This window comes from Caloenas nicobarica, chromosome Z (assembly GCF_036013445.1).
Source record: "Caloenas nicobarica isolate bCalNic1 chromosome Z, bCalNic1.hap1, whole genome shotgun sequence".
NCBI lineage: Eukaryota > Metazoa > Chordata > Aves > Columbiformes > Columbidae > Caloenas > Caloenas nicobarica.
Genome location: NC_088284.1, coordinates 50,052,519 through 50,079,874, shown reverse-complemented (window position 1 = coordinate 50,079,874; position 27,356 = coordinate 50,052,519). Strand labels below are relative to the sequence as shown.

Genomic DNA, 27,356 nt, shown 5'->3' with positions numbered 1-27,356 from the left:
GTTAGAAAGGGAGTAAATAGGAAGTGAACTCACTCATGTCAAATAGATCCTTTCCTGGGCTGGTCTCTTTGGTGTCATCTGCTGTTCCACTGAAGGTAATTTCAGCATCTGCCTGAAGTGCCAATAGAGCTTCTATATTTATATGCTGGGTGTTTACATATGCTGGCATCTCCACTGTTTGGGTTACTTGTGATTTCCCTTCCAGCATACTACAGATATCCAGAGATCCTAGAAAAGTCAAGATTTTTTTTTTCTTTTTTTGTATTTGACAGAACAGTGTTGTTATAAAGACCAAATACCATCACACCCCCACGCTCCCCACTGGTTTAAAATTCCCTAGAATGGGAAATGTGAAGTCAATACCTGCAAGATCTAGTAGAAAAAAAAAATGTTGATGAATGGATTCAGAACTGTGTTTCAATGAGGGCTTGGGGAGGTTGTTATTCAGGAAGAAAGGAAAATTTTGTTAATAAAGATGGCCAGTTTCAAAACTGATATTCAGGTGGGGATGCATGAGAGAAGGAAATGGAATAAAATCCTCAAATCTGTGCAGATTAACAACAAATAACATACTCTGGCATTTGAAAATAAAGTGTTCCCAGAAACACAGTAAAGCTGTCATATAAAGGTGGAAGGGGTGAAATTTCACATGTATGTTTTGATGTGATTTGGTTAAAATTCATAGACAACAACAAAAAATAACATTTTGCATTATTTATTATTTGGGGAGCAGAGACCATGTGCAAACACATGCATTGCTCCACATTTTAAAATAGATTCTGACTTTCACCTCTCTGGAAACTCCATCTTGCATAGCCTAGTGGATCAGATTTTCACCATGGGAATTTAAGACATGGCAGGCTAGAGGGTTTGGGGCAGTTCTATTTGTGAACTGCTCTGCAAAAGATAAGATTTTATGAAGGTGTGCATTTAATAATTCATCCAGAGATAATTACCAAATGCTTTTTACTGATATCGATGCTAAAATTCAGACAAAAGGAATCTATCAACAAAGTGCAGTTCATTGCCCTAAGACTTTTAGGCACCAGACTTTAACATACTTTGCCCACCCAAGACCTCCTTCAGTATTACAGCTAAAACTTGCAAAACTCACCTTGCTTAACCGGCCCATGAGGCCAGTCTTCACTGAATTTGTCTCCTAAGTGACGACTCTGGTAATAGGTCTGGTCTCCTCCCACTCCTGCTGCAGACTAGAATGGACACATGTGCAAAGAAATGTTCAATTACCTTTAAAATGCTCAGATATATTATGAGTGGCTCTGACAATTTCCTTGGCTGTATTCTGTGTACTCCCACTCTTCATTTCCAATTCATCATAGTGTCAGAATATAGATCTCACAAATGCATTTGTGTAGGAGTAATGTATTACTGGTGACCTTCATGTAAACTTCCCTGCTTCCTGCTTTTATTAACCCCCGCAATCCTGCATCATCTCCTCCAGTACATAGCAAGCCCTGACAAAATGTGCCTGGGAAAAGTGTTCTGCAGAAACACACCCGGGACCAGAAGACACCCCCAGCACCTTCCAAAGCCTGAGCTGAAAGACTCACATTGACGCCAGGGGATCCACCTGGGTACCGAAGGGAGGATGTTGCCTACAGATAAGGCCCCTCCGGATTTAAGCAGGGTTGTGCTGGATCTGAAAACTCGTCTTAGATGGCAACACTGATACTGCAGTCAAACTTCTGACAGTAATGCTGGTAGAAATATCCAAGCTGACCTCATTTCTAAGTGAGGTGCAAACCTACACAGGAACCTGGCCAAATGCTGATTGCTGCCGAGTTATTAACATAATGAATTCTTAGTAACAATGGCACCAGATTTTTTAAAGGGTTCTGTATCAAATCTTTCCGAGTTAGTGTGCACTGTTTGATACTCTCGGCGGCAAACATGGTTTCTACAAATGTAGTAACACTCAGTGAATTTCTCTTCCTTGAACCTGTGTAATCTTTTAACACCATGAGGAGCTCTCCTCCTTTGTTTTTTATGAACATGACTAATTTGCTGCCCCTTGGACCTTCAATGCCCATTCAAAAGGACTGACCACACAGGAAGGGCTGTGAGCTATAAACAGTCACAATGTACCCATCTTAATATACACTTTTTTTTTAAATTTTGGATCCATCAACAGGAGAGCAGAGATGGAACTGGACTGACCTGAGCTGTATCTGCAGCAGTGGGAAGCCTTGTTTTGAGCCTGGCATCAATGAAGCCACCAGGGGGGGGCATTTTATTTGGGATGTTGTTGTAATAGGGATGTTCTGTTGCCTCATTATCTTCTTCCATCCATGGCTCATCAAAACTCTGCATCCTGTAAGAAAGTGAGTGCTTTATTTTGCCCCTCGTTTGCAAAGCACTTACAGATACTTGCAGCATGTTAAGACTGCTTGTCAGGGGATCACTATGGCATATTGTTCTGACAATTCAGCTACCATCATAAGGCAGAAAGCAATGATGGATCATGCAGCAGACCCTTTCTGTTAGATAAATTTGATCTAAACCTCCTTTGCAATGGATGAAATTGTTTATGCTGCATGAAGGATGTTTTTATTCAGCTTTAAAGACCACTATAAACTGCATTAACAAACTATTTTATTTAACTTTACAGTAGCATTTGTAATATTATTACTTGATTGATTCACTAAGCCCTAAAACTTTGTCTTTAATTACAGCTGCTCTATCACCAATATAAACCTGGAAGAGCTTCAAAAAGTCAAGAGATCAGATCTGTGGTTTCAGTCTACATCTAACAGTCATTTACAAACTACTAAAGTGAGTATAGAATGCTTCCAGATTAGGATACTAGCATTTTGAATTCATTGTACACTCATTTTACTCTGATATAAGAGATTATACAGGATACCGGCTCACTGTGACTTATATGTTAGCAAGCATACAGCAACTCACATCAAAAACACAGCTTATCAAAGAAAACAGAATGCTATATTCCAGCCTTTTAAACATATACAAGCAGACAGATTTTGTATACTCCAGAGAACAATGCGGTCAAAGCCTCTGTAGAATACTTCACATCCCTGAAAACTTCACCCTGGCTAATATCAGAAATAGTGAAGCATCGCTAGTCATGATGGAAGACCAGCAACTCTAGCTTACTTCGTCTAAATTGATAGACCTGCTATGACAGTAACAACAAAGAGGAAATGCCACAAATAACATTCATTCTTGACCATCCAACTCTGCTAACTACAACAGAAAATAGAAAACTTCAATAAGTTCTCTGTGAAATTCATATTTAGCCCATTCTTTTAAAATGGCTGTGCTCCTTTCATATTCATTAGGAAACCCTGCTTTGCTATTTCAGCTGAAATCTCTTTTTAAAGTGTTTAAATCCTGTCCACCTCCATCAACATTGTCCACAGCACATTTTATTAAGTAAATTCACAGCTAAAGAACATCCTTTAGGAGTCTTTTGCAATCATACTCACCTATCATGGAAAGTAGGTATCTTAGAGGGGCATCGCAAGTATTGCTTAAATCGAAGCTCAAATGCTTGCCCTATGGTGCTGATGACATCCTGAGCCAGGCCATCACAGCATTCCAGTATATGACAAGCTAAATGAAAAAGATTTGACACATGCACATGCAAATAATTGTTTATATTATGGTGGGATGCATTGACATATGACAAAACATCTATACATCACGCATAGTTGCCCTGTCATGGCATGCACATTTCAATAAAACCCAGATCTACATTTCAATAAAACACAGATCTGGCACAGTGAATTTCAGGCAATGTGGTCTTTTTAAAGGTTAAATAAAATTGCTCTGGTGTGTAACTGCAGTAGGCAAGAAAACAAATCAGTTCCACCATCTTAACAAGTCCATGAAGATAGGAAATCTCATAAAATTCCACTTGTAATAGATTATATGAGAATTCTGAGCTTTAAGTTGAAAATATAAAAATATTAGTAGATGGTAACAATAACAAGAAAAAAGCTTTCCTTGCTTTCCTCAGTTTTATCCCCACTTCAGTTTTATGCCTAAACACCCCAAGTTTGCAAGCCGTTCACTTCGTTTGAGTTTCCAGAATTTTCCAAATGACAGCCTGAAGGAGGAACAGTAACTAGGGTACTTCCTGGACACTTCCTAGATCGCAGATCCTGGTCTGATTCCAGTAATACAGAGGCGGGTACATTTTCCTGTTTGTCTGTATGCAGACACTCCTACCAAACTGTGGGATCCCTGAGGAGGAAAGAGCCAAGATCTCAGTGAACTCCAGCATTCCCGCACGTGCCACCTCTCTGAACCCACTGTGGCACTGGCAGTAAGAAGGGAGGCTGACAACACAAGCTCTCTTGCAATGGGAGACCAAGAAACCTTCATCAGCTGCCTGAGCAGCCAAATCCATCTCAGTTTTAAATCTGAGAGTAGCTTGGAGATATCATCTTATGACACAACCTAAACAGGTGAACTTGTGAAGATTTCACCTAATACTGCAGGAACATGGGTAAGTGTTAAGCTAAAGATATGAATGAACAACACCTCACTGATATTCAAGAAAGCCCAGGAAAGTTCGTTTTCCCTATTCAGTGCTGGACGAGCACATGGTCTACTGGCTATAGCCTGGATTGGATCTGAAACTCTGGTTCTTTTCCAAGCCCTTCTGCGGTACAGTGAGGCCTTGTTCAAAGTTATTAATTTCTATCACCTCTGACTTCTTTAATAACCTGCATATAAATTCTTCGGCTGAAAAACTGCGTTTTAGTATATGGCCAGCATTCAGCTCAGTGGAATCTAGTGCTTTCCATGCCAATGACCTATAAATAAGGATTGGTCATAACATTTGTGTGAGATAATTTTAGTTAAAGCAATATAAGGAGACTAAGGGGGTTTAGCAATGACTTCTCAGAGGCTGATCTGCTGGACAGATCTCTGAAGAGGCCGCAATAAAGGGCCAAGAAACCTGCAGGTATGGAATGACCAAACTGTCTCTCCCTCAGCAGCAGCAGCAGCAGCACCTCATGCAGCACGAGATGACACCAGTCACAGTGCTGCCCAGCTAAACAGATGCAGTGATGCTGTCTTCTCACCTTACAGCACCCGCTGTGCCAACCAGCATGCTGAGGCAATGCCTGATTCAGGGGAGATGTCCTTAGCTGCGTGTTGAAAGCAGATTCAGCAGACAAAACCAGCACCTTCATGTGTTTAAAGACAGAGACAGACATCCCTGGCCAGCAGCAGGATATTTGCTGTTTACGCCCTCTGCACCACTGCTGGTGGCAGTGAACAAGCAGCCCCCAGATAAGGTGCAGACTTATCTCCATGAACATGGACCAAAAGTAGTTAGGCCAAACAAAGCTATCATTTTTGCACTTTATAACTCGAGCCAGGATTTCAAGAGGCTACATTGCTAACCACTAAACCTATCTGGAGCTGAAAAGAAGCATGGGTTATTAAGTAGTTTCAGCAGGTGACATAATGAGTAACCAGTTTCCTTGGATACGTGAATGGACTTTCAGCAGGTAGGAAATGTGCTTCTTGCAAAAGGATAAGGTTTGGGTCACAGAGAGATGATTTCTTGTGAATGTTGCAGTGGAAGACAGACAGTCTTTAGTTTGCCACATCCAGAATATAAAGCAGGAAGACAGCTTTTCCATCCTTGGAAAGAAATGAGTTTAATATGCAAGTGAAAGATATATTACAGCATCAGTGCTAGTGTCAGTAACAGCAGCAATAACATTCTCACTAGATACAGAAGTAAATTCGAGCTCACTTCTAAAGTAATTTGCAGATAACACATAGACTGACAGAATAGCCAGTGACGGTGAAAGAGGGCAATCCAGATACCTTGGTAAACTAGACCTTTTAAAAAAATGTGTTTTAATACTGGTCACATACAAAGTCACTGATCTGCAAATGACTGATGTACACATAAAGTTAGGGAAAGCTCCCACGGAAAGCTGTAACACAGAAGGCTTAAAGATCACAGCATGAATGACTTTCATGTAAAATAACAGTGTTTCACTACAGCAAAAAGGCCTTATGGGAAAACAGCTAATGATGGGGACGAAACCGAGTAAGAATAGGAAGGTGCATCCTCTGTTATAGATCGCTGACATTAATACTAGACTACTCCAAACAATAACAGGAATCATTTACTTTCTTAAAACAATGCAGAAAAACTAAAGAAGGAGCAACAGAAATTATCTGAAGGATGGAGGATGTGCTCTGCAGCTGGAGATCTACAGAGTTCACTCTGACAAACTTTTCCAAACAAAAACTGAGAAATTACTTGAACCAGTTACACCATAGGAAGAAAACACCAGGTACTTAAATGACACCTCAATCTAGGATAGAGTAGCGGAAGCTAATGCTAAACACAATCAACTTAGCTATAAGGAACATGGCCCATGAAACAGCTTTTATAAAAAATCCACTCACACAGAAACAGAAAACAGGGACAGGGCTCCTCCAAACCCTACAGTGCAAATGTCTGGTCTGCAGTGTTGGTCCACTACATTGCCACTGAGATGTCTCAGCACAACCAAATCAGTCTCCAGTTTAGCAGAAGGGTACTGCTAAAGCAGGTGGGGTGGAGAGCAGCTCTACACTGTGCAGCCTACAGTCTGATGTCAGAGCCTTCTAATGGGGGATGCATGATGCTGGAACATAATAAGCATGGCAAAGAACTGGACCATCTCCCTACCTCCCACTCCCCATAAGTTTCCTAGGTGTTTCACTAATATTCAGCATATTAGTATGCTTAATGCAGGTATTAGTTACGAGCTAACGCTCTGAAGTCTGCACATATCTGCACATGGACACAACAGATTGTTGATGTATCTATTATGAAATCATTAAAGATGACAAAATACGGAAGCTCTTGCATTAGTTGTGCCCATGGTAATGTGGCAGCTCAGGGTTTGTATTGGCATTTTGTAGCTGAATTGCGAAAAAATCCTGTTGGAAATGCTTGCGTCTTTTTTGGAGCTAGTCTTTTTTTCTCTGTGAATCTATGAATAATAAATGGACTCTCAGGTACATTATACAATACTTCGTATCTAGCATTAAAACCTTGTGATGCTTTTTGCATTACAAGCAAGAGTGTTTTCCATACCTATTATTTCAGACTGTAATTTACACTTCTTGTAACTTATTTTTGAGAATCTGAACTGGATCTTCATCTTTGAAGACAATCAACATGAGGTTCCCTGTTTCTGACTGATTGCTCATAAATCAATACAACCTTGAATAAAACTTCACTGAGAAAGAGGATTATGGCCTCCAGCAAGCCGTCTCAAAATCTCACTATTTGGTAAAGAACCTGATGCTGCCAGGAAGAATTAGGCATTACTGAGAAGACCTAACAGATTCAGCTGCCTCCTTGGAGGACTCAGTCAGAGGACTGCTCAGGTTCTTGCGTAGTTTTGGGGTGTAGGCAAAAGTTAGCTGTTGCCTAGAAGCTCACACAGCCAAATAAGACAAGCATTTGATTTAAGAGATGAAGAGAATCCAAGTGATATCTGGAGATGAACTACAGGCAAGACCTGTTCCAAGTTTGAGAACGAACTTGGCCTATGGCTGTTCTTTATTACTACACAATCTTTCCATGGCCCTGTCAAAAGGCAATCTTTTCATTTGGCTGCATTTATTTTTTTCTGGGGGAAAAAAAATCTTCTCCATTATACCATGAATAATGCATGTTTTTCAAAGGAAAAAAGTTGCCAAATAGATATTTCTAACTTACCTCTTCGATTAACAGGATCCTTAGCTACATACGCAACATAGTCAGTTGTATCCTGTCAAAAAAGTAAGATATGTACAATGAATGCAAAAAATTTTTGCACTAGTCATAGCAAAAGATCACAGTCCAGAGTGTGCTCATTCCTGTGGGCAGAGCCTCAGATGACATGTTTTGCCTTACAGTTACACACTATTTAAACCCCATAAAAAATATTTATGGGTTTTGGTACTGATACCACCACTTTGTTTTCTCCAGAGTGTGATCTATTTCAGCAGAACCTAAAAATTTCTTCCAAGGCCTTTGAAAATCAATTAAACAAATTCAATAGGATTTGGATAAGGTCTCATTTAGAAGGAAGGAGAATTACAAGTCTTTATCCTCAAACTACCCAGAGATTTTTGTTCAGAACATGAATAATCAAGTGGTTCTGTGGCAGAAAGAGTGGGAGTCACAGCCCTGCTCCTCAGAAATACTGAGCAGTGTTGTTTATTCATGTGTGACAAGCAGGCATGCTAACTTTACTGGTGACAATGCTGTATAGCACAGAGATGCTCAGCTGCTGCTCGGCTGTGACAAGCAGTTTCCCAGGACGCTCTCTCCCAGCCCATGGGCTGGCCCCAGCCATCCCCGTTGCCACAGGCCATCTTCTTTGGGGACTTTTTGATTTGCTCTCCTGCCCCCCTCACACTCCTCTGCACAAGTGGCGCAGACTTTTATCTTTGTGCAGATGACACAGAAAGGCCAGTGCTTCTGGGAAACATGAGGCTTGCTGGGACATCTGGGAAATGCCATATATCCTTGATGTGACCAGGAAGTCCTGGTTAGATCCAATATTTCCTGACATGCCTGGCTCGTCAGGTATGGCTAAACCTAACTGAGATATATGTAACATACACTACAGCTGGCTGCATAAATCTACCCAAAGCGTTTTTGGGGGACCAGTCCAAGACCATTGACAATCGCGTCAACATCTAGCGTAATAAAAACCATCAATTTTCAGTTAAAAGATGATAGACTTATTGAGCTTGGCTTTCTCTAGTGCAAGCACACACCACCACCACACACCCAAAACAAATCACTGTGCTGCATATATATACAACTTCCTTCCTAAAGAGAGGGCAAGGGAAATGATGTAGCCTATTCATGGTTCTGGTGACAGATATGTAGCCATATCATGTAATGAATTAATGGAAGGTACTCAGACACGGCAGTAATGAAGTTGGTCTGTAAAAAAAGCAGAGCATAGAAGAATAGTCCTAGCATTTTGTCCAGTAATTTCTTAAGCACTCAATGACACAGTGTTTTGGCAATTACTTGAGCAGAAGTAACAATGCATATCAACCAGTAAGCGGATGAGAAAAGAGGTTATACCTATAGACAGAGAGCCTATAGACATAGCAAATAGAGCCAAGGTAAATGCCTGTGAATTGTCCTGCAGGTGTCTATACCATTTAATTGTTGCTATTCTTCCTTGCCTGGCTGTGCTGGTTTCTCACTCCATGCTCTCAAATCCTCTGAGGGACAAACACATGCTGGGCATTGACCCCCAGAGACCACTGGGAGAGAAGAGAGTGAATGTGCGGACACAAATTGCACTGTGCTGTCTAGATTTGGGGCTGGGAAACAGGCCGCAGATAATTTTATTTACTAGTACAGACACAGATAATGGATACATTTATGCCTGAGTAAATCATAGATCTATCTCATAGCCAGTGTGGGTGTGAGAGACTGGAACCACCTACTCTTTATTTCATCTAAAGCTCTCAGAATCAAGCTGACTATGACAAACCATTAAGGACAGGCACATTTCACAATGGCTAAATCAGAAGACTCCTATCAAGAGGCAATACAGGGCTGGCCTGATGCAGCAAAGTGGTCCCTGACATTCAAGGACTGAAGACAAGTATGAATGAGTTATAATTTTCACCTCAAAGAAATTGCATTGCAGTGTTAAAATTTCAAGGTAAGGCTGAAACTGAAAAAGTACTGCCTTCAGGGACTTCTGAGAGATCTGACTTATTAGACCTGATGAGATCTGCCTCTCTGAAATTTCAGCAGGCATCTCCAAAACCAGATGTCTTGTCTAGCAGCCTGGAAACAGCTACCTGAAATGCCCATGGATGAAAAATATTTAGTGTATCATAAGGAGGGGCTGAAGAGAGAGCTAAAGCAGATCCAGAACACCGTCTTGGAAGTGAACTTAAAGTGATTCTGAAATGGTATGTAAAAGGATTTGGTGGAGTGACTTTCAAGATCCCATGTACAGACACAGCCAGAAACTGTCTGACTCATTCAATGGGGAATATTGCAAAAATATATATGGTACTCAAGCTGTTCTCCAAGACTTTGGAACACTTCTCCAGTGGATATATTTTGAACGATGAAGGTAATTAATGCTTAGGCAGTGGGAGGGAAGTTGTGAAGTTAATTGCTGGTGTGAATGTGTGGCAGACATCCAGAGCAGAAAAGTGGATGGGGTGAGAAGTGCGGCAGCGTCACTTCTATACAACAAACTTCAAAATTCAAAATAAGGGAAATATTTCCTGAAGAAACATGGGCACAGATATGGGTTCCTGTTCCAGTATGGCCTTTCTCCATCCGTTTTAAATCTCATATGAGGCGATGAGCTTCTGGGCTGGAGCCCAACTGGTTTTGGGGGATATGGTTTGGTGGTGGCAATCTTCCATCAAGTGGAGATCATTAAGGGCTGATAAAAGTTATGTCAGGATGACCCTCAGATGGGTTAATAAAACTGTGACTTAAATCTTATCCTTGCATCTTATCTACTTCCATGTGCACACAGGACAAAGGAATCACCTGCTTTATGAACAAGCTTTTGATTTAAAGTTGTGCCAGATACTAGCCCACTGAGACAAGCCTGTAGAGCGTCATTAGATAGTCATACCTACCCTCTCCACCCCCAGAATGAGATCACCATGCTGTGGTCTTATTGGGAATGCATCTTTACAATTTCACTGTCTCTTGTAGGCTCCCTTACACCATGCAATTTGATTTCTCTGGTAGCTCACTGACTCAGTAGCATGATTTTTATCTCTCTAAAGCATTTGGAAGAGCTTATTTACTCCAAATCCAATCCCTACTGCTGCTTCTCTCCTCTTTCCTGGTAAATCACTCTATCAGTGGGCAGCGTGCAATGGTGTTTCCAGGACTCAGCATTTGGGATGGCAGATGGGGAGCGAAGAATCTTCTTATGGAGGCAGGGAACTGTGCTAATCACTCCTCTGCCCACTTCAGGAATTGTTCATTTACAGCACCCATTGCAATCTGTTTGATTTCAAAGCTGCTGTTGATCCATTTTTTGTTACCCAAATTATTATGATATGGTGTCCTTTTCCTTTCTGGAACTGAAATGAGCTCAGCAGAGCTATAGTAATACTGAAGTTTGCCCTTATGTTTTCTGAGGATAGCAAAATGAACAGAAAAAGTGCCAAGGATCTTCAACTTAACAGAGTTGAACTAAGAGAATTTAACTCACAAAGCAGGCTAGAAATTGCCTTACCTGTAGTATATGACTGATAAATGACAGTTAATCATATGATGGAGGAATAGGCAGATCCATTCAATTAATCTAGGTATTAAAGCTTTCAAACTTCTAAGGTAAGAGGTGAGCAAAATCTCTATTTTATAACTCTCCCATTACTGGGTGACAAATACTCTTTAAGCAAATTTAACATGTCTTTGGATCGGCTGCTTGTAAAAACAGGGAAAAGCAAACAAGCAAGAGTCTGCCCTTTGATCTAAATGAACCACATATGTAGATGTATCTGAAAGCTTTGCAAAACTAGAAAGATCTGGGCTTTTCCTGAAAGCCTATCTTCAAACTGCATAAGTGTAGTGAATATACCTGAAGGCTGTATTTAGCACAGTCTTCTTAATGCACACTTAGAGACAAGAAGAAACAAAAGCACACATTGCTATAAATATAACTGCAACATAATCTATTACCGTTAAAAAAAAAATAGGACGAAAATTCACACGATACCCATAGGAATATACTGCATTACTCTGAAAAACAGAGCCCTGCTTATCAGTTATTATACGAATGCTCACAGCCATCTGATACTTTTCATTTCAGTCATTCAAAAAGGAGGATTTATGACTGCTTGTCAGTTGTTTCCCCCAAAAAGAGTTTGATGGCAACAATCAAGGAGAATTTATGAAATAAGAAACAGGAGCTATTGTGGTTATATTTTTCTTCCAGTAAGCTATGCAATAAATTTTGTCACACAGCCCTCATAAAGCAATATCTAAGTGGTGGAAAGCTTTAAAGAAATGCTTACCGGGTCACCTCCAGACGCAAAGGAAATGGATTGCATATGGTGATTCGCTATGATCTGTATGGATTAGAAAGAATAAGTGTGAGTCAGTAGATTTTCTTACAGTTTATCCTTTTGATTTCTTTCTTGGCTTGTATGGGGATGAAAATCCAAAACCAAGATCAAAATGACCCCTACATTTCACCTATAAGGAGTGCAAAGAGTAGCGTGATAATATAAACAAACTTAAGGATTGATGTATCTATTCTATATTCTTTAAAACCTAGAAGGATACAACAAAATTGCTAAATATGCTCAGAACTCCAGTAAATCATATAGATATGTCACATAGTATATTTAGAGAAATTTTCATCTCCTAAAGCTCACTTTCTTTGTTACAGATAGTGATGAACGGAGCAAAGGGTCCTATTCATCGAAGTACTTCTCTGTTGATGCTGCTCTGGTGAAATCAATTAAATCATGCCAATCTGCACGCCAGGTAAAGTTTCTAATATTGCTTCCAATACCTACTGCATCATTTGATGTTTCAAACACCAACACGTTTGCAATATGCGAACAGAATTTTGGATCTAGCTGCAATGTAGTATGATGGACAAAATCTCAGGCATACTTCAGGGAATTTGAAATTCAATTTGCTTATGTACTATTTGAACTAATATGATATACCTCTGGGAAGAGACAAATTGTCATGAGCCTCTAATACAAGGAGAACAGCTCTGCTTCGTCGCTACACTGAGACTTAACTTAAGAAACCTTTTAATAATTAAATCACATAACAACCAAGAAAGAAAAGGTCATTTGAAAGAACATTTCACTTGACCATTTAAGTCACAGACACCATGCCAAGGAATTTGTCTGGTATAGGACAGGTACCTTATTTAGTGCCCCATAGTATGTGATAATAGTTATCTGGATCTTAATTGCCCACTTTGGAGAGGATATCTCGTAGTTTAGAAAACAGTTTTGGAAAAAATGGGCCTAAAAATATGTTCTCTAGGATGTTTTCCCATCTTGTATCTTAAAGACCTGAACTAGCAACTTTCTTCCTTGGAAAGAAAAAAGCCTGACATGAGTTTCTCTGCATCTTGCCATTTCACCAACTCAGAGAGAGAGCTGACAAATATTTGTAGTACTTTTTTCATCTAAAGAGTGCTTCATTTTCAATACTCCTGTTTGTCCCATATCAGCCTCTGAAAATATGGTTAATTTTTAAGTTTTCAGCAGTAAATTCTCATTCTCTTACTTGTCAGTGAGGATTTCCTTCTCTTTTTCCCATAAAGAAGTGAACCTAACGATAGAGATTAACTAGTGCAGATTTGTTACACATTTAATATTGTCACTATCTTGAATTATGCAAATAACCTGATCTTTTAGTTCAGCATCAAAAAAACCACACAAAAATTATTTCAGATTTCCCCTAAACTTATTTTTCCAAATTTTAAGAAAACTGAAAAGTGCTTAAAATCATCAGTTCAAGTTGGACCTTGTTTTGTTTTGTTTTGTTTTAATTCCACAGGTAAACATCTTAGGTTTAGTTTAGTTTAGTTTAGTTTAGTTTAGTTTAGTTTGGTTTGGTTTGGTTTAGTTTAGTTTAGTTTAGTTTGAATCAGGGTTATTTCCCACCCCCACCCCCCTATATCAAAATACTGAAATAAGGGTAGCAAATTACCAGCACCTTGCATTGCTTTAAAAAACTATTCACTAATGTTAGCACATAGTTTAGGAACATTCTAATCTACCCAAATCTGCATTTTAAACAAATAAACAAAACAAAATCAACTTCCACTCATTCCTGCTTAAAATGTCTACAAAACTGTTGCGCAGGGATACGTGCAATTGCCTTCCTGCTACCCCAAGGTCCAAAACCACTGTCTTGTCTTTTCTTTCCTTCCAGCCCCTCTGGGAAAAACATGCTATTATAGAAGTTCACAGCCATCTTCCTGGGTGGGAGCCCAAAGGGCAAAGCTGGTGGGCCAGGGTGATTTTCAAATCAAATGCCTGGCACAAAGAAGAAACAAGGGAGACCACAGCCAGACTGGGGAACTCTGAGAAACCAGACGCTTCCCAGGCCTGCAGTACTCAGACCAAATCTATATTAAAAAGAATGATGTGAGAGAAAGATAAACAGGTTTTTTAACTCAGAAAAAAAGGCAAAACATCTCAGAGAGGATTCTTCCCTGGAATGAATCAGTTTAACTCCATTTCTACCCTGACATTAGCTAAAGATAAAGTGATTTTCAGGGTTTGGGTCTTTTTTGGTATATGTAATTTACATCAAGTTCCTATGCTTCTGACTGGGAGCAACTGTCCTATGAAGAGCACTGCTGTGTATACACCATGAAAAGGCTTCAAACTACTGCAGCCAGCCATAATGCTGCTCCCACAATCTGTGCTTACTGCAGAAGATTATGATGTTTTCTCAGCAAGGATCAGAATGAAGATAAATCAATGAAAACATAATAATAAACAGTATGCTTTTTAATAGACAATGTATGTATTCCTTCTTGTTCTTTAATCCTGATGTTCCTAAGGACAGCAGGTTGGGTTGTTTCTTTTTTCTCTCTAGCTGTATCTGGGCAGAAGTTGCGTGCCCTAACGCAGTATGTGGCTCACGGCAAATACACAGCAGTGTCTACGCATGTCTGTCTGCTTTCTGTTGTATACGTATACCCTGAGCAAGTATTTTTCTCATCTCATACATCATTCACAACCCACTGCAGTGATTCCCCAAAGTCTGTCTGTACCTTCAGCACAATGAAGAAGAAGAAATGTGCTACTTGACAAAGGCTGCCTTGTCTCTCTAAAAGACCGGCATTTCACTGCACTGCAAAATCCCGGAGGCTGTATTTTTAGCACTACCTCAGGAACAGATTGCCCTTAAGGCTCTAAATGAGAAGAACGACAACAAAATTGGGGATGTGCATTGAGTCCTTTAGTCACTTACTCCAAATGTATTGCTTTTAACACTCTGAAAGTTAGTAATTGTACCAAACAAGAACTCCCACGACCAGAAAATGCCATTTCATGTCATAAGTCTTTTAAGAGCAAAGCTACCTGAAATATGGAAAGAAGAAAATAATTCATCAGAGCCGTGTTGAATACTGGAATAAACTATGACTCCTACTATGCTTTATATTCTGCTTTCATTCATTTTATAGCCATTATTGTAGAATAACAACTCCGAGCAACTGAGTATTTTTGCAGACAGCAAATAATTGTGCAGTTGGCTGTTCATCAAAAGACCCACCAATTAATATGGCAGTTACACTCACCTGTTTTGTATCCGGAGTCATTAGGTTTAAGCTGGTGGTGGAGATATTCAGCATTATGCTCATTCCTGCAAACTGAAGATTGCTCTTTCCCAAGATGCTAGAAAGAACTTTGCTTGGTGGCTGTGAGGTGGGGGGAAAAAAGCACATTTTTGTTCTCTCTTTAACTGGGATGACCTTCATTGTATGCAGAATTAGCTGCAATCTTAAAGGTTTCTAAAAGTAACTGACTTTTCAAAGATCATTTCATTGCAACAGCTGTTTTCCTCTGGAGATAATTTCTCGTTTATACTAATACTAGTAAGACTAATAATACAAATACTAATAACAATAATAACAATGATAGCTAGGCAGGTATTCATCCACTCTTGACCTAACAAAATAGGGTTTCTGTGAGATACCAAAGTCTAAACTCCACCAAGGGACCATGTGAGCGGACTAAGATGAATACCTTAAGTCAGCATCTTAAAATGGCATGTTCTTATTCTGTAAAAACAGCCTCAACTCCTGAAAAGACATCTGTTGTTTGCTCTGCATCTGCTGACTGCTCCGTCCCCTTCCCAAATGGAAAGTGGGACTCCAGTGATACCGATGGAATGCTCACAAAAGGGGATACACAGTGTTATTACGCTTGTTGACTTCTCAGCAGTAGGTAAAAGCCCAGACTTAGGCTAAAACCTCTGTACACTGGGATATTAAAGATTACACCTAACTCAGAGAATAAGTATAAAGCGTGGGAATGTATTAAAGGCGATGCTATAACATTGATAACTTTTGTAGGCCTTTCAATAGATCTTAGGAGGTTTTGTAGCAATGCAAGTTACACGGCCAAAGCAAAGTTCACAAACTTCTCACCTCTGACAGCTACAAGGTACCATACAGCTTCATGAGAGCAGCCTCATTCAGGTAACCACAGCCCATGCAAAACTAGGCTGCCCATCAATAAAAGACCAAGTCCTTCCACTTGCTGTACTTGCACTGATGAATATTTATGCTGGTCATGAGGATACAAAAAGCTGTGACTGGAGGCAGTGTTCTTCTGCCACTGTATTTGCATTTGAACTAAGCTTGTCCCTAGGAGGATGGATGCACTTGTGATTCTTTACTCCTTAAACCTTACATATACTCAGTTTTGGCTTCTTTTCCTTCTGTTTAATTGATTAAAAATACACTGCTTACTGTTTGTATGTAACATTCGTGCTGCACTATTTTAACTTGGGCATCTTATTTCATTAACTTCTCTTTCAAACAAGTCCTTTTGAATATTGTCATTTCTTGTCTTTCCTTAAATCCTCATGATTGACAGTTCATGCCTAAGGATCACCTGCCCACAGTGTGGGAAAAGTGTGAAAACTTGGCCTCAAGAAGTACATGTCACCCTAATCAAATTCATAAGCCACTAGTGGCAAAACCATGATGAAGGTAGAGACTGGCAAAAGATATCTGTCTTTAACGCTTATCTGAAATTTTGTTACTGGCCAAGTTTTCTTCTCAGCCAGTAGACTTACTTTAAAAACACTATTTCTTGTTAATAACTGACAAGCAATGTTGCTTCTAAAACCTGTTATACAGCAAGGTGTCTCACTAAGCACTTGGGACTGTTTAACCTACTTTTCCAATGATATTTTGCATCATTTTGCTTTCACGGAAAAATATATTTTCCTCTTCACTTTCAGGTTTAAAAGCAAAAGCCGGAGAACCTAGGAATGCCAATGTGATAAATTTGTTGGCAGGAGGGGAAGCCACAACCTTAATTTCTGAGACACTTTCCAATCATGCTGTGAGATATGTTGTCATCTATGCCTTATTTTGCCAGGGGAAGAGTCCATTGCAAACAAGTAGCATTTCATCCCATTCCTTTCTGCTGCGATTCTGCGTAGATGGTGGAGCAGCTGGAGAACCAGACAGATCTTTTCCTTCATCTGCTCATTCTCCTGTGCCCAACAACACACACAAGGGCTATAATTCATTGCTTTCTATGCTTCTTTCCTTAGAGTTAGCATTAAATCCCAGCTTTGCTAGCAGACCTCTGGAAGAGCAAGTAGTGCAAGACTGTTGATAGCCATCAGTGCAGGAGCCAAGACAAGGTTCCACCCACTCCTTGCCTGCAGATCCTAACGCCTACCACACAAATAAGAATACAAGCATGGTGATAACTGTGTCAGGCCAATGCCCACTGGACCTGCCGTCAGTGCTGGCCACTGAGCATCGGAAACAGGTGTTTATGGGAAGAGCATAGGGAAAACATGACCACCTGATATGTTCTCTCCATTTCCAGAAACGGTTGATTTCCAAACTCATTAATTGTCAGTGGCAGAGCTATGGTCCAAGAACAGATCTAATAACTTTCAAAACTATGTGTGTTTTTGGCCTCTGCAATAGCTTCCAGCACCTATTTCCACAATTTACTTATGCATTCTATGAAAAGGCATTTCTTTTTGTTCGTTTTAAGCTTTCCACCTCCAATCTACAAAAGAAAGAAAAGGAGGAGTTTCTACAGTAGGAACATAGAGGCAGGCCACAGTCTTTTCCATAGATGTACTCATACTTCTAGAAGCCTATAAAAGCAAATCGTGACCAAAGGGCAAGAGGCAAGATACAGTGGGTGAAAACAGCCAATACTTTAAATGATCAATGATCTTCAATTCTCAAACCTGCTATAAAGTCACCTGTCTGCTGTGCCTCATCTCCTCTGTGTTGAACTTAGAAGAAACAGTCAACTGTACCACAAGAAAAGAAAAATACCTTTCGTTTCTTGAAGGCTCCTTTGGTACCAGGCACAGCTTCACAAACACGACTGATTGCTTCCCTGAAGAGACAGAAAAAAGCTTTATGTCGAATGTGTGGATTTCTTCGTTATACTTGAAATGTACTGGTAGAGGACAGCTTCAGACCATATTTCTGTTCACAAGTGAGGATAGTTAGCAGGTCAGTTAGCTCTCTTCTCAAGGCAAAAACAGGTGGCATTCAAATTTAGGTTACTTCAGTGTGAAGTGGAATACAGTTAATAGTCAGTGTAACAAAGAGTATCTTGAGAACTACAAAGGATAAAAATGTTTTCTTGCACTATTAAAAAGACTTTTTCTCATCATACATCAAAGTATTTGTCTTAATACCTTCTTCCATGCCTCATTTTTGTATCTTATTAAGCCACGAGGAATCAGATCATAAGACATGTCTTTAATCAACATTGCTTTATGCCTTTCTTGTAATGTAAGGGACAGTAACTATAATTTTTCTCACTACTATACTATGCACTTTTCCAGTCAGAGCAAAATCACCTGGCTTTGAATAATATCAGAACCCTAAAATATTCCTGGTAATATGCATGTTGTATACAATACAATCTACAAAATTTTAACTGATTTTTTTAAGAGAATCTGAATAATTTACTTGTGGCCCTATTTTTACATTGTAACAAAATTAATGCCATTAACATTTTGCTTCAGTGTTCTAATACGGCTTCATTCTTTTCATTCTACTCAGGTTGAATGAAAGAATTGCATGCTGAAAATGAATTCGGATTCATAATCTCTCATAGGAGAGTAACTGTGTACTACAAAAACTCTTGAAATCATATTGCTACAAACAAATCTTATAGATCCTTTCAGTATTTAATAACTTATTAACTGAATAATCAATCTGCTCAGTATTTCAAATTCACTTCCGTGCACGCAGAGACCTTCCTGCGACCATTAGCTACAAAGCTGCAATAGACCAATCCCGTTGATATTGTAAGACTGAACAGTTGCACAGGGATGAGTAAAGGTGACTCCAAACTTTGATTAACTGTTTTAAATATGGATTGAGACTAACAGCACATTATATTTAGACCTAAAGACATGCAAATTACATGCATTTTATGGAAAAAAAAAAAACACACACAGAATGAGAGACAATGAACTACAAGCTAAATAATAGTCAAAATCACCAAAACTTTGAAACATCACCTTGATAAAAAGATAAATTATTTAAATTGTATGCCATGTGCAGGATGATATTTCAAATACATGTTAAGTGAAAGCACAGGATCAACAAGTGAGTCAGAAGACAAATGTCATATACATATTGGCATTCAACATATAATGGCTCAGCAAACAACACAGATTTATCTGGTTGCAATCAGTAATAGCTATATAGTTATGCCTTGGCTGCTTTTACCTAGGGCCCAATCCAAAGTTCAAATCACCTGAAAGAATCATATGAATTTATTATATTTAGGCAGTGGGTTGTTGTGGCAGTGGAACAGGCCCTGCAGCAGCTTTAAAGTCCTGTCATTCTGAAGAATCATGAGATTTATAGCAAGACATAGTAAAAAAAGCTTTCAGTAACACAATCCTTTCATGAGGTCTAGAGGAGAGCTTGTTTCTTCCACAGCTTGTGGTTTTATTTTTCTTCTTTTTCTTTCTTTTTTTTCTTTTTCCCCAGTTACATCTGGTCATCTGTTAAAGTTGCCTCTCACTACAAACCCTGCCTTGCACATGCCCTCAGACCATCACGTCTAGAACCGCACATCTCACAGCTCAGCACTTGTGTTTAGTCCCTGCACTTACCACAATGCTTCTTTGACTCCAAACAAGTGTTTTAGTTAAAATAGCTACTAACTTTTCTTACAGAGCAAGTAAAAATTGCATGGTTTTAAGGAGCAGCCTTGAGGCACCTTTGGAACACAGTATGGCAAGGATCACACTTTATGATCATGATACTGAGACATAGGTTTCTCATGAAAATATAATCAGGAAAAAGAAATATTATTCTTCTCCACTAAAAATGCTTTTATTATGCTTTTATTCGATTCAGGAAAAGCAAACAGACATTGTGTCATACAGAGTTATCCCCTCAGCCTTGCTACTGAACTTAAACTTCTGGTTTCCCATCTCTTTCTTGCACCGAATCAAATCCTTTGCAGGCAATGGGGTGGGAAGTCCAGGCCTGTAGCAGTCCCCAGCCCACTGCTGTCCTTCAGACCCATGCCCCTTGCTTCTCCAGGTGTGCCTGAGCTTCCCAGGCATGTTGGCTGCAAGCTGCTGACACAGAGGCATCACCAGCACTTCATCCTCTTTGTCTCCTCCCGTGGCCTGATTAGCGCACTGAGATCCCTCATAGGTTTTGCCTCTCACAAAAAGGATTTGTGTTTCAGAGATACAAACTGTGCTTGAGGGGTAAATTGCCTGTAACTTCCTCTCTCTTCCTATTTGCATCCACCATCTTCTCTCTATCTAGCAGCAACGTGGAGCAGATAGGAAGAAAAGGCAATTTTCAGGCCACCACACCTGACAAAAAAACCCCACAAAACATTTACAAGCTTGTTATTTTTCTGGTGCAGGGCTGGGATTTGTAGTGGTTTTGCTACCACCTCTTCTGCCTGCCAGCTCCTGATAATCAGACATAAAGCACGTTATTCAATAGACCCATCTGACTCAAGGACCTTGTTGATCAAAACTGCCACTTGAGTGTAGGAGAGGAAATGCACCAGCTGAAGAGGCTGAAGCCCAGGTCTGCAGGTTGGCAAGGCAGCCTCAGTTATTGTGTGTGTGCCCTGCCTCAGCAGAGCCAGCAAAGCACGAAGCATCTGAAAAGCTAGAATAAATTAATACATCCTCTCGCTCAGTAACAGAGCGCTATAGATTTTCCAACTACCTGTCTTCTTTTCAGTAAAATATCTTGGTTTCACCAAACTTGATGTTCTCAAAGTCTGCAGGAAGACTGGAAGTGGGGGGAAGAACCTGAGAGAAGTGACAGCTTCTTGAGATACAGGTCAGATGAGGCAGTATGTCTGAGTGAGAAACTGACAATTCTTTTGAGCTTGGTTTTTGAAACTCTGTGACTCCCAGATGTGCTCAAGAAACTGCAGGTTTTAAGTTAGCAAGCCTTTTGGTGAAAATGCTAGGAACCTCAGAAAATATATTCATAAAGCAGTTCTGGCTTGGCAAGGTCACAGCAGCCTGGCAGCAACTTTGTGTACCTGCAACAAAAGGCACAGTACTTTTCCCACCTGGGAGTTAAGGACTCTTAAAGAAGTATCTGATGAAAACTAGAAGAAAAAGGATGGCTGAGTATCTGCCACCACACTGCTGGGCACTTTTTCCAGGGGAAGGTTCCTTGACCTCTCTGTTCAGAATATTCTAGGTTATTGGGGGGGGGGCGGGGAGCGGTGGTCATGTGGAAAAGACATCCTAAAGACTTCTTTCCAGTTTGCATTGCCAGACAGCACAGGGCAGACATAAGCTTTTTCTTTTTTTTTCCCTTCCCAGGAAATTGAATTTGCAAATGCCTCTTCAGCACTAACACCTGAGCCTCAAATTAAGCCCAGAAATAGATATTGCTGCTAGGTTGGGAGTGCTGTTACCCAGCTTGTGCATGCAAACACTTGTGTAAGGAAGACAAAAGCAGAAGTTCTGGACATATCTGCATGGCTAAACAGTCGCACAGAGTTTGGAAAAGTTGGATATCCGTGACTACACTTGCTCCCTTTCCAGTAAGAAAGTTATTCAACATAGACACACATTACACCTTCCTAGGCTACATGCTGTTTCATTAGCTAGGCTCAGACAAACATCAGTGTAGAGTTATCTTGATCTCTGGTAAAATTAGCTACTGCGCTGTCTGAAGTAGGGACCACATGCTGAGTTCCAAATCTGTCCAAGAGTATTTTCTGCCTTGCAGATGGTCATACCGTGGAGTCACTTTCTTGGCACACAGGATGTTGTGTATTTTGAATATAACTCCAGCACACAAATGTATCCAATGAAAAACTACCCATACGTGTTTTCAGAGGCTGACCTATTCTGCTTTAAAGTGACTTGACACCTCTGTGAGACAGAAAAAAAAGACGTTTTACATTGCCATTTCATTCCATTAAAAAGGCTAATGCCCTGATATTTTTCATAGCTTTAGTCATATTTTACTCTGCTACATAAAGCAGCCCACTCAGGAAGCTCAAATCTGCTCCTCTATGAAACACCATCACATGAAAATATCCTCCCTTCTTGTGCTTTCAATGATTATTTTGGCTGTGATGCTAGGTTTTGTTGTTGCTGGTTTTAATTAATATGATATAATTGATTAAAAAACAGAATTCTGGAACTCATAATTCAGGGAAATTACAGGCACATACAAATTACACAGATTTTCTCAACATGTTTGGAAAAAGTATAGCCACCTCAAATATCGAGATGAGAAAATGTGACTAGTTTCAGTCTGAAATGTTTCGTATGACAAAACTTTAAAACTACCAATATTCTCTTGTTAATATCTTCTAGTATCTTACAGTTCTGAAGTCTATCTTTGCCATCTCCAAAACATAGGGCTTTACAGGTTAAAAAATAGACATTAAAAGGTGAACTTTATAAATGAAAGCATGACATGTCTCAAAGATTTGTACAGAAGGGTTGCAGTTATTTCTTAATAGTATTATATCCCCACCAATTTTTTTGAATAATTTATAAATCATTACCAAGTGTGGTACTACTATTTACTGAACAGAAACAAAGTCTATACCAAATATAAAAATAGCTTGCTTCTGAAAAAGAAAAAAATGGAGACCAAAAATACATTTTCAGAAATCCGTTTAATAATTGAAATACTATTTGTTCATTTGCAAAACAGGCAAAATGAGCATGTGCTGTTTGAAGTAGCACAGGCGACAATTCACAAGCACTCAAGATTTCATTATATTACTGTTTACAGAACTTCAAATGCCAACTGGCAAATTGACCGTGTCTGGAAGATGAAAGGCTGAGAAGTAGCTAAGGAACACAGAACAGAGAATGGATGGGAAGGGGAGGTTGTGTGGCGTGGATGCACCCACTGCCCAAATTCAGGGTACCGTGCCAGGAGCACCCCTGGAGGCGAGCCCCCCAGAAAGTGGTGCAGAGACCAAGCAATGCCACTCGTTACACCAGCCTGACTGAAGTGGAACCTGTCCTGACTGCACATGTGACAGAAAACCTGGAAGAAAAGGCATGTGGAATAAGGCAACATCAGCAGATATGGCATGCAAGCTGTTGTCACTTGTACAGCAAGGAGACGATGACTCCTCCTTTTCTCCCCCTTAGCTCCTCATTTTGTTTCTTGAAATGGAGTTTTTTGACATGTAGAAAATCTACAAGTAGAAAAGGAAAGGAAGATGGCCGACTTCATTTTTGGTTTATTGAATAAACTTTATACAGTAAAAGGTTAGGCTTTGGCAACTGTTAGACATAGAGTTCCACATGTTATTAGGTATGTAGTATGTAGTCTACGTGATGGTTGTTATCCATACACTCCTGCATCTTCACATCAATCTGCTGATAGAAATCAATGCACTTGAGAGGACTCTTGCTTCTTCTGCCAAAGAAACTTTTTATCTATTGGTATGCACAATGACAGCTCTGTTCTCATCTAACTTTATGAAATATTTGAAGCTATTTCTGTACAATCTTCACTTTCTTTTGTAACATTAAAGTAAGTTTCAGAAACTCTGTTTCATTCATTAGTCACAGAGAAGTCTACCTGATCTTGACGACTTCTAATACAGCAGCTCTGAACAATGAATATTTTTAGAAATGTAGAGTGACACTGCCTATCCAGTAACACACCTTATTTAGATATATCTGTCCACTCTGCATGCACACACAGGCAGATTTGTGCTTAGCAAAACTGAAGCAAACAGATGTATTTTTTCTTTATAGCTATAACAAATGCATGTCACAAACAGGCAATGCCACAGAGGCATACAGCTGGTCCTCCACTGCTGAGAACACTGTCATATATACCTGCAATTAACCTTTATTTAGACTGTGACAATCTTGGTCCAAAACTTGGGGTACCTTTCAAAGAGGAAACCTCTTAAAATATTTGTTGCAGCATTTATGAACATAAAGTGAGGGTATACAAAGCCTTGATGTCGAATGCACACCTACAAAAGCCTTTCTTCTGCATCACCTTCCATCTGTCAAGAGCAAGGCCAATGATATGAAGAAACTGAAGAAAGATGTACTTGGAGGTTTAGATCTGTTGGGTAGCTCCAATCCTTTAAACTCTTCTGTGACCTTCAGATCTGACTCAGGCTCGTCTTCAGCTGTTTATTCTAGTAGAGGTCAGGGAGATGGAGAGAAAGAAACTGTCTTCTGTTGCTAAATCAGGATCATAGTAACCTCCAAACTGGGTCCAGCCTCAGGTCATTTACTCAAAAAGTAGCCCATAGCAGGTATTTCAAAGGAACGCCTAGGAAACCTTACAGAAGTAAAATGAAAAAATTCAGTCTAATGAATATTCTTCTCTAATCCCTAATTGGCTTCATGTCCAAAGCAGGACTTCAGAGATAGATATCTTCCAAAAACTCTTTTTTATTAGAGAATTAAAGTTCTAACACTGCCCTTTTGAATAACCCCATAAGATATATGACATTTTATAAACATACAAACTATATTTGCCAAAAGGGACTGTCCCATCGTGATGAACTGTCTGGCATGACTGGACATGTCATATGAAACATTCAAATTCCTTATGCCTTCTTTTCTCTGTGTAATCAAACTGCTAGGTGCTATCAGCAGAAGAACTTGAGAGTGTCTCTGTTTCCAAGGTGCTGGGCAGTTGTTAACTCTGCCTTGCGATTTGCATTTAAAACAATTTAAGACCATTCTGACTCAGTCCTTGTGCTTCTGCAGAACCAACTGCAGTCTTCAGCTTTCTGAAAACTCAGCGTACAGGTGTACCAAAACTGCTTTCCTGATCATTTGGCTTTCAAGTCTCCACCTTCCCCATCCTCTAAGAGGCTCTTTGCTTTCTCAAAAAGGCAACTGGAATGGGGGAGCTCAATCAATTATTCTCACTCAGGTTTTGCATTACCATATATTAGTTGAATTAATCCAAATACTAGCTAACATTTTCTCCACTAATACTACATTGAAAATGAAAGATTTCAATGTTAAACATAGAAAACCCTATTTATTCTAACCCATTTCTGTGCTAATGACAGCTAAACTAGCACATGTAAATGATTCTCTGACAGTATCAGGCACTATAGCTGTCATTGCCTCATATAGAGGTGTGCTGTATGAATTATAAAGATGCTCCCAACCACTTTTGGGAATCCTGCTTCTTGGTGAACTAAGCAGTAGTCAGCACGCTGTGCATTCTAGAGCTTTGGCCCTGAAGTAACCGCGCATAATGAAAGGAGATTCTCATTCACACCCCTTCCTCCACAGAGCTGTGTATCCAGGCTTTGGTGCGGGTGTGCCATCCCCTGGGCACCATCCCCTAAGCACTACCCCACATTCAGGGTCCACGTAGCAGAAAGGAGGGGTGAACCACACTCACCTTCTAAGTAAGACAGCATGTTAAGGAGGAGACAATACAGAATTCACTGCAGATAACACGTTACCTATCCACCTTCAAAAACAGCAGAGGAAACATTCTTCCTTCTGTCTTCCATCCTTTTTTCAGTGATGCTTGCTGACAGTGAATGGCTGTAAAAAAATACAGATTCAGTTGAAAGAAACACTACATCAACTGAACTTCATTCATATTGTTTAGCATTGGACTTGAACCCAGCTCTAAAATTTGGATTTCCATCATCTCCCCTCCAGAGGCTTGGGATGTTAGCATAAATTTGTTTAGTTTTCACAATTAATAAAGTCCAGGCCCCAGATTTGGAGAGGAATCTCTTTCAAATTGTTCAGCCCACCAGAGTTCATGGAGACAATTGGGATCAGAGTTTGGATTTGGGTCCACTGCTGATACAAAGTATTTCGGTCCTCTGATCTACTTGCTATTAACACAACATGCAATATAATGTTTTACTCAGCACAGGGAGGTGTGGCTTTCTGAAACTGCATGCAGCAAACTGATGGCATTCAAAAACATAACGCCAAATACTGCTGTACAATGAATAGTGCATGTAACATTATTCTAATTCAATCCAGTGCATAACTACACTCATGCATACAGCACAGCAGTGAAGACTCATTACACTACAACAGATTTAACAACAAGCATGCAAACATATTATATGAACTGCAAACATGGCACATGCTGTGAAAGAATGTTACCTGATTTTTTTTTTTTTTAATAAACAGCCTTAGGGCAGAAAGAGCTTGGCCACACAAGCTTAAGAATGGCTCCATTCTGTGACGACGATGGTAGGTTTCAGATGAACTTAGGACCACTTGCCACCTGCTCAGTAGTCTCGCCTGCTAGCCCTCCTGCTCCTCTGTTATCTTGAAAATTAAATGCTTCTGTTTGTCTTGCTGCCCAAGAAAGTTATCTTGACTTCACATGTGTTACAAGAATTATCACTGGATAATTAATAATGCAATAGGTGGATTCAGCTGGCTTTTATTTATCATTATGCATAACTGCTGACCTTTGGCTTGCACATTCATTTATTTGCTCAATAATTCACATGACATTACATTCATCACATAAATGAATAAATACAACACAACTGATTAATACTACTCTAGTTCTCCTGTTTCTCCTGCAATGAAAGAATCTTGAGACTCACATTTGCAATGATAAAGGGGAAAACCTGTTATAAATTGTACATAGCTGTTCATTTTTCCTCAAATCAAATCCAAAATCAGGATAACAATACCTTTTGTCAGGCATCACAATAGTTGTTAAGATCTGATGGAGAGTAGGACAAGTGCTTGCTCACTGATTTCACACGAAGATAAATGTATTGCTACAAGTTCTAACATTTTAATTTACAAAAAGTGAAAAAGCAAAACCAAAACAAGTCACAGGCCAGGTACAACAGTCTTAGACAGCACAGGTTGATATTTCTCATGACTGTGACAAGGAGAAAATACTGCTGACCAAACTCTTTACACTGGAGCCTCAATACATTTCCTGGAGTTGAAGGCAGAGTTTTTCACTGGTAAGACTGGTCCATGCATACGCACCAACGTATACACTTTCCTATTGTATTAATTATAACAGCTGAGATTTTTAAAGCCATTCAAAATATCCAGACAAGGTTTTCCCATTAACTTCTTATTTAAAATAGGTATCTTATTCACTAGATGACTGGAAATGTTAGGCAAATTTTTAAGTAATTTCTAAATGTTCACCCAG

At 39.7% G+C, this 27,356-nt stretch overlaps 1 protein-coding gene across 1 annotated transcript in view; it reads right to left on the bottom strand.

Annotated features, from left to right (window-relative positions):
- Window positions 1-27,356, bottom strand: part of SHC3 (SHC adaptor protein 3) — a 56,943-nt gene that overhangs the window by 5,708 nt on the left and 23,879 nt on the right. Inside the window, exons 3-10 of the mRNA XM_065655938.1 lie at window positions 18,042-18,105; window positions 15,300-15,419; window positions 12,031-12,084; window positions 7,733-7,784; window positions 3,468-3,594; window positions 2,179-2,332; window positions 1,115-1,211; window positions 34-228 (exon numbers count right to left, since the gene is read on the bottom strand). Of these exons, the coding sequence (XP_065512010.1) occupies window positions 34-228; window positions 1,115-1,211; window positions 2,179-2,332; window positions 3,468-3,594; window positions 7,733-7,784; window positions 12,031-12,084; window positions 15,300-15,419; window positions 18,042-18,105 (863 nt within the window). The remainder of the gene's footprint in view (window positions 1-33; window positions 229-1,114; window positions 1,212-2,178; window positions 2,333-3,467; window positions 3,595-7,732; window positions 7,785-12,030; window positions 12,085-15,299; window positions 15,420-18,041; window positions 18,106-27,356) is intronic.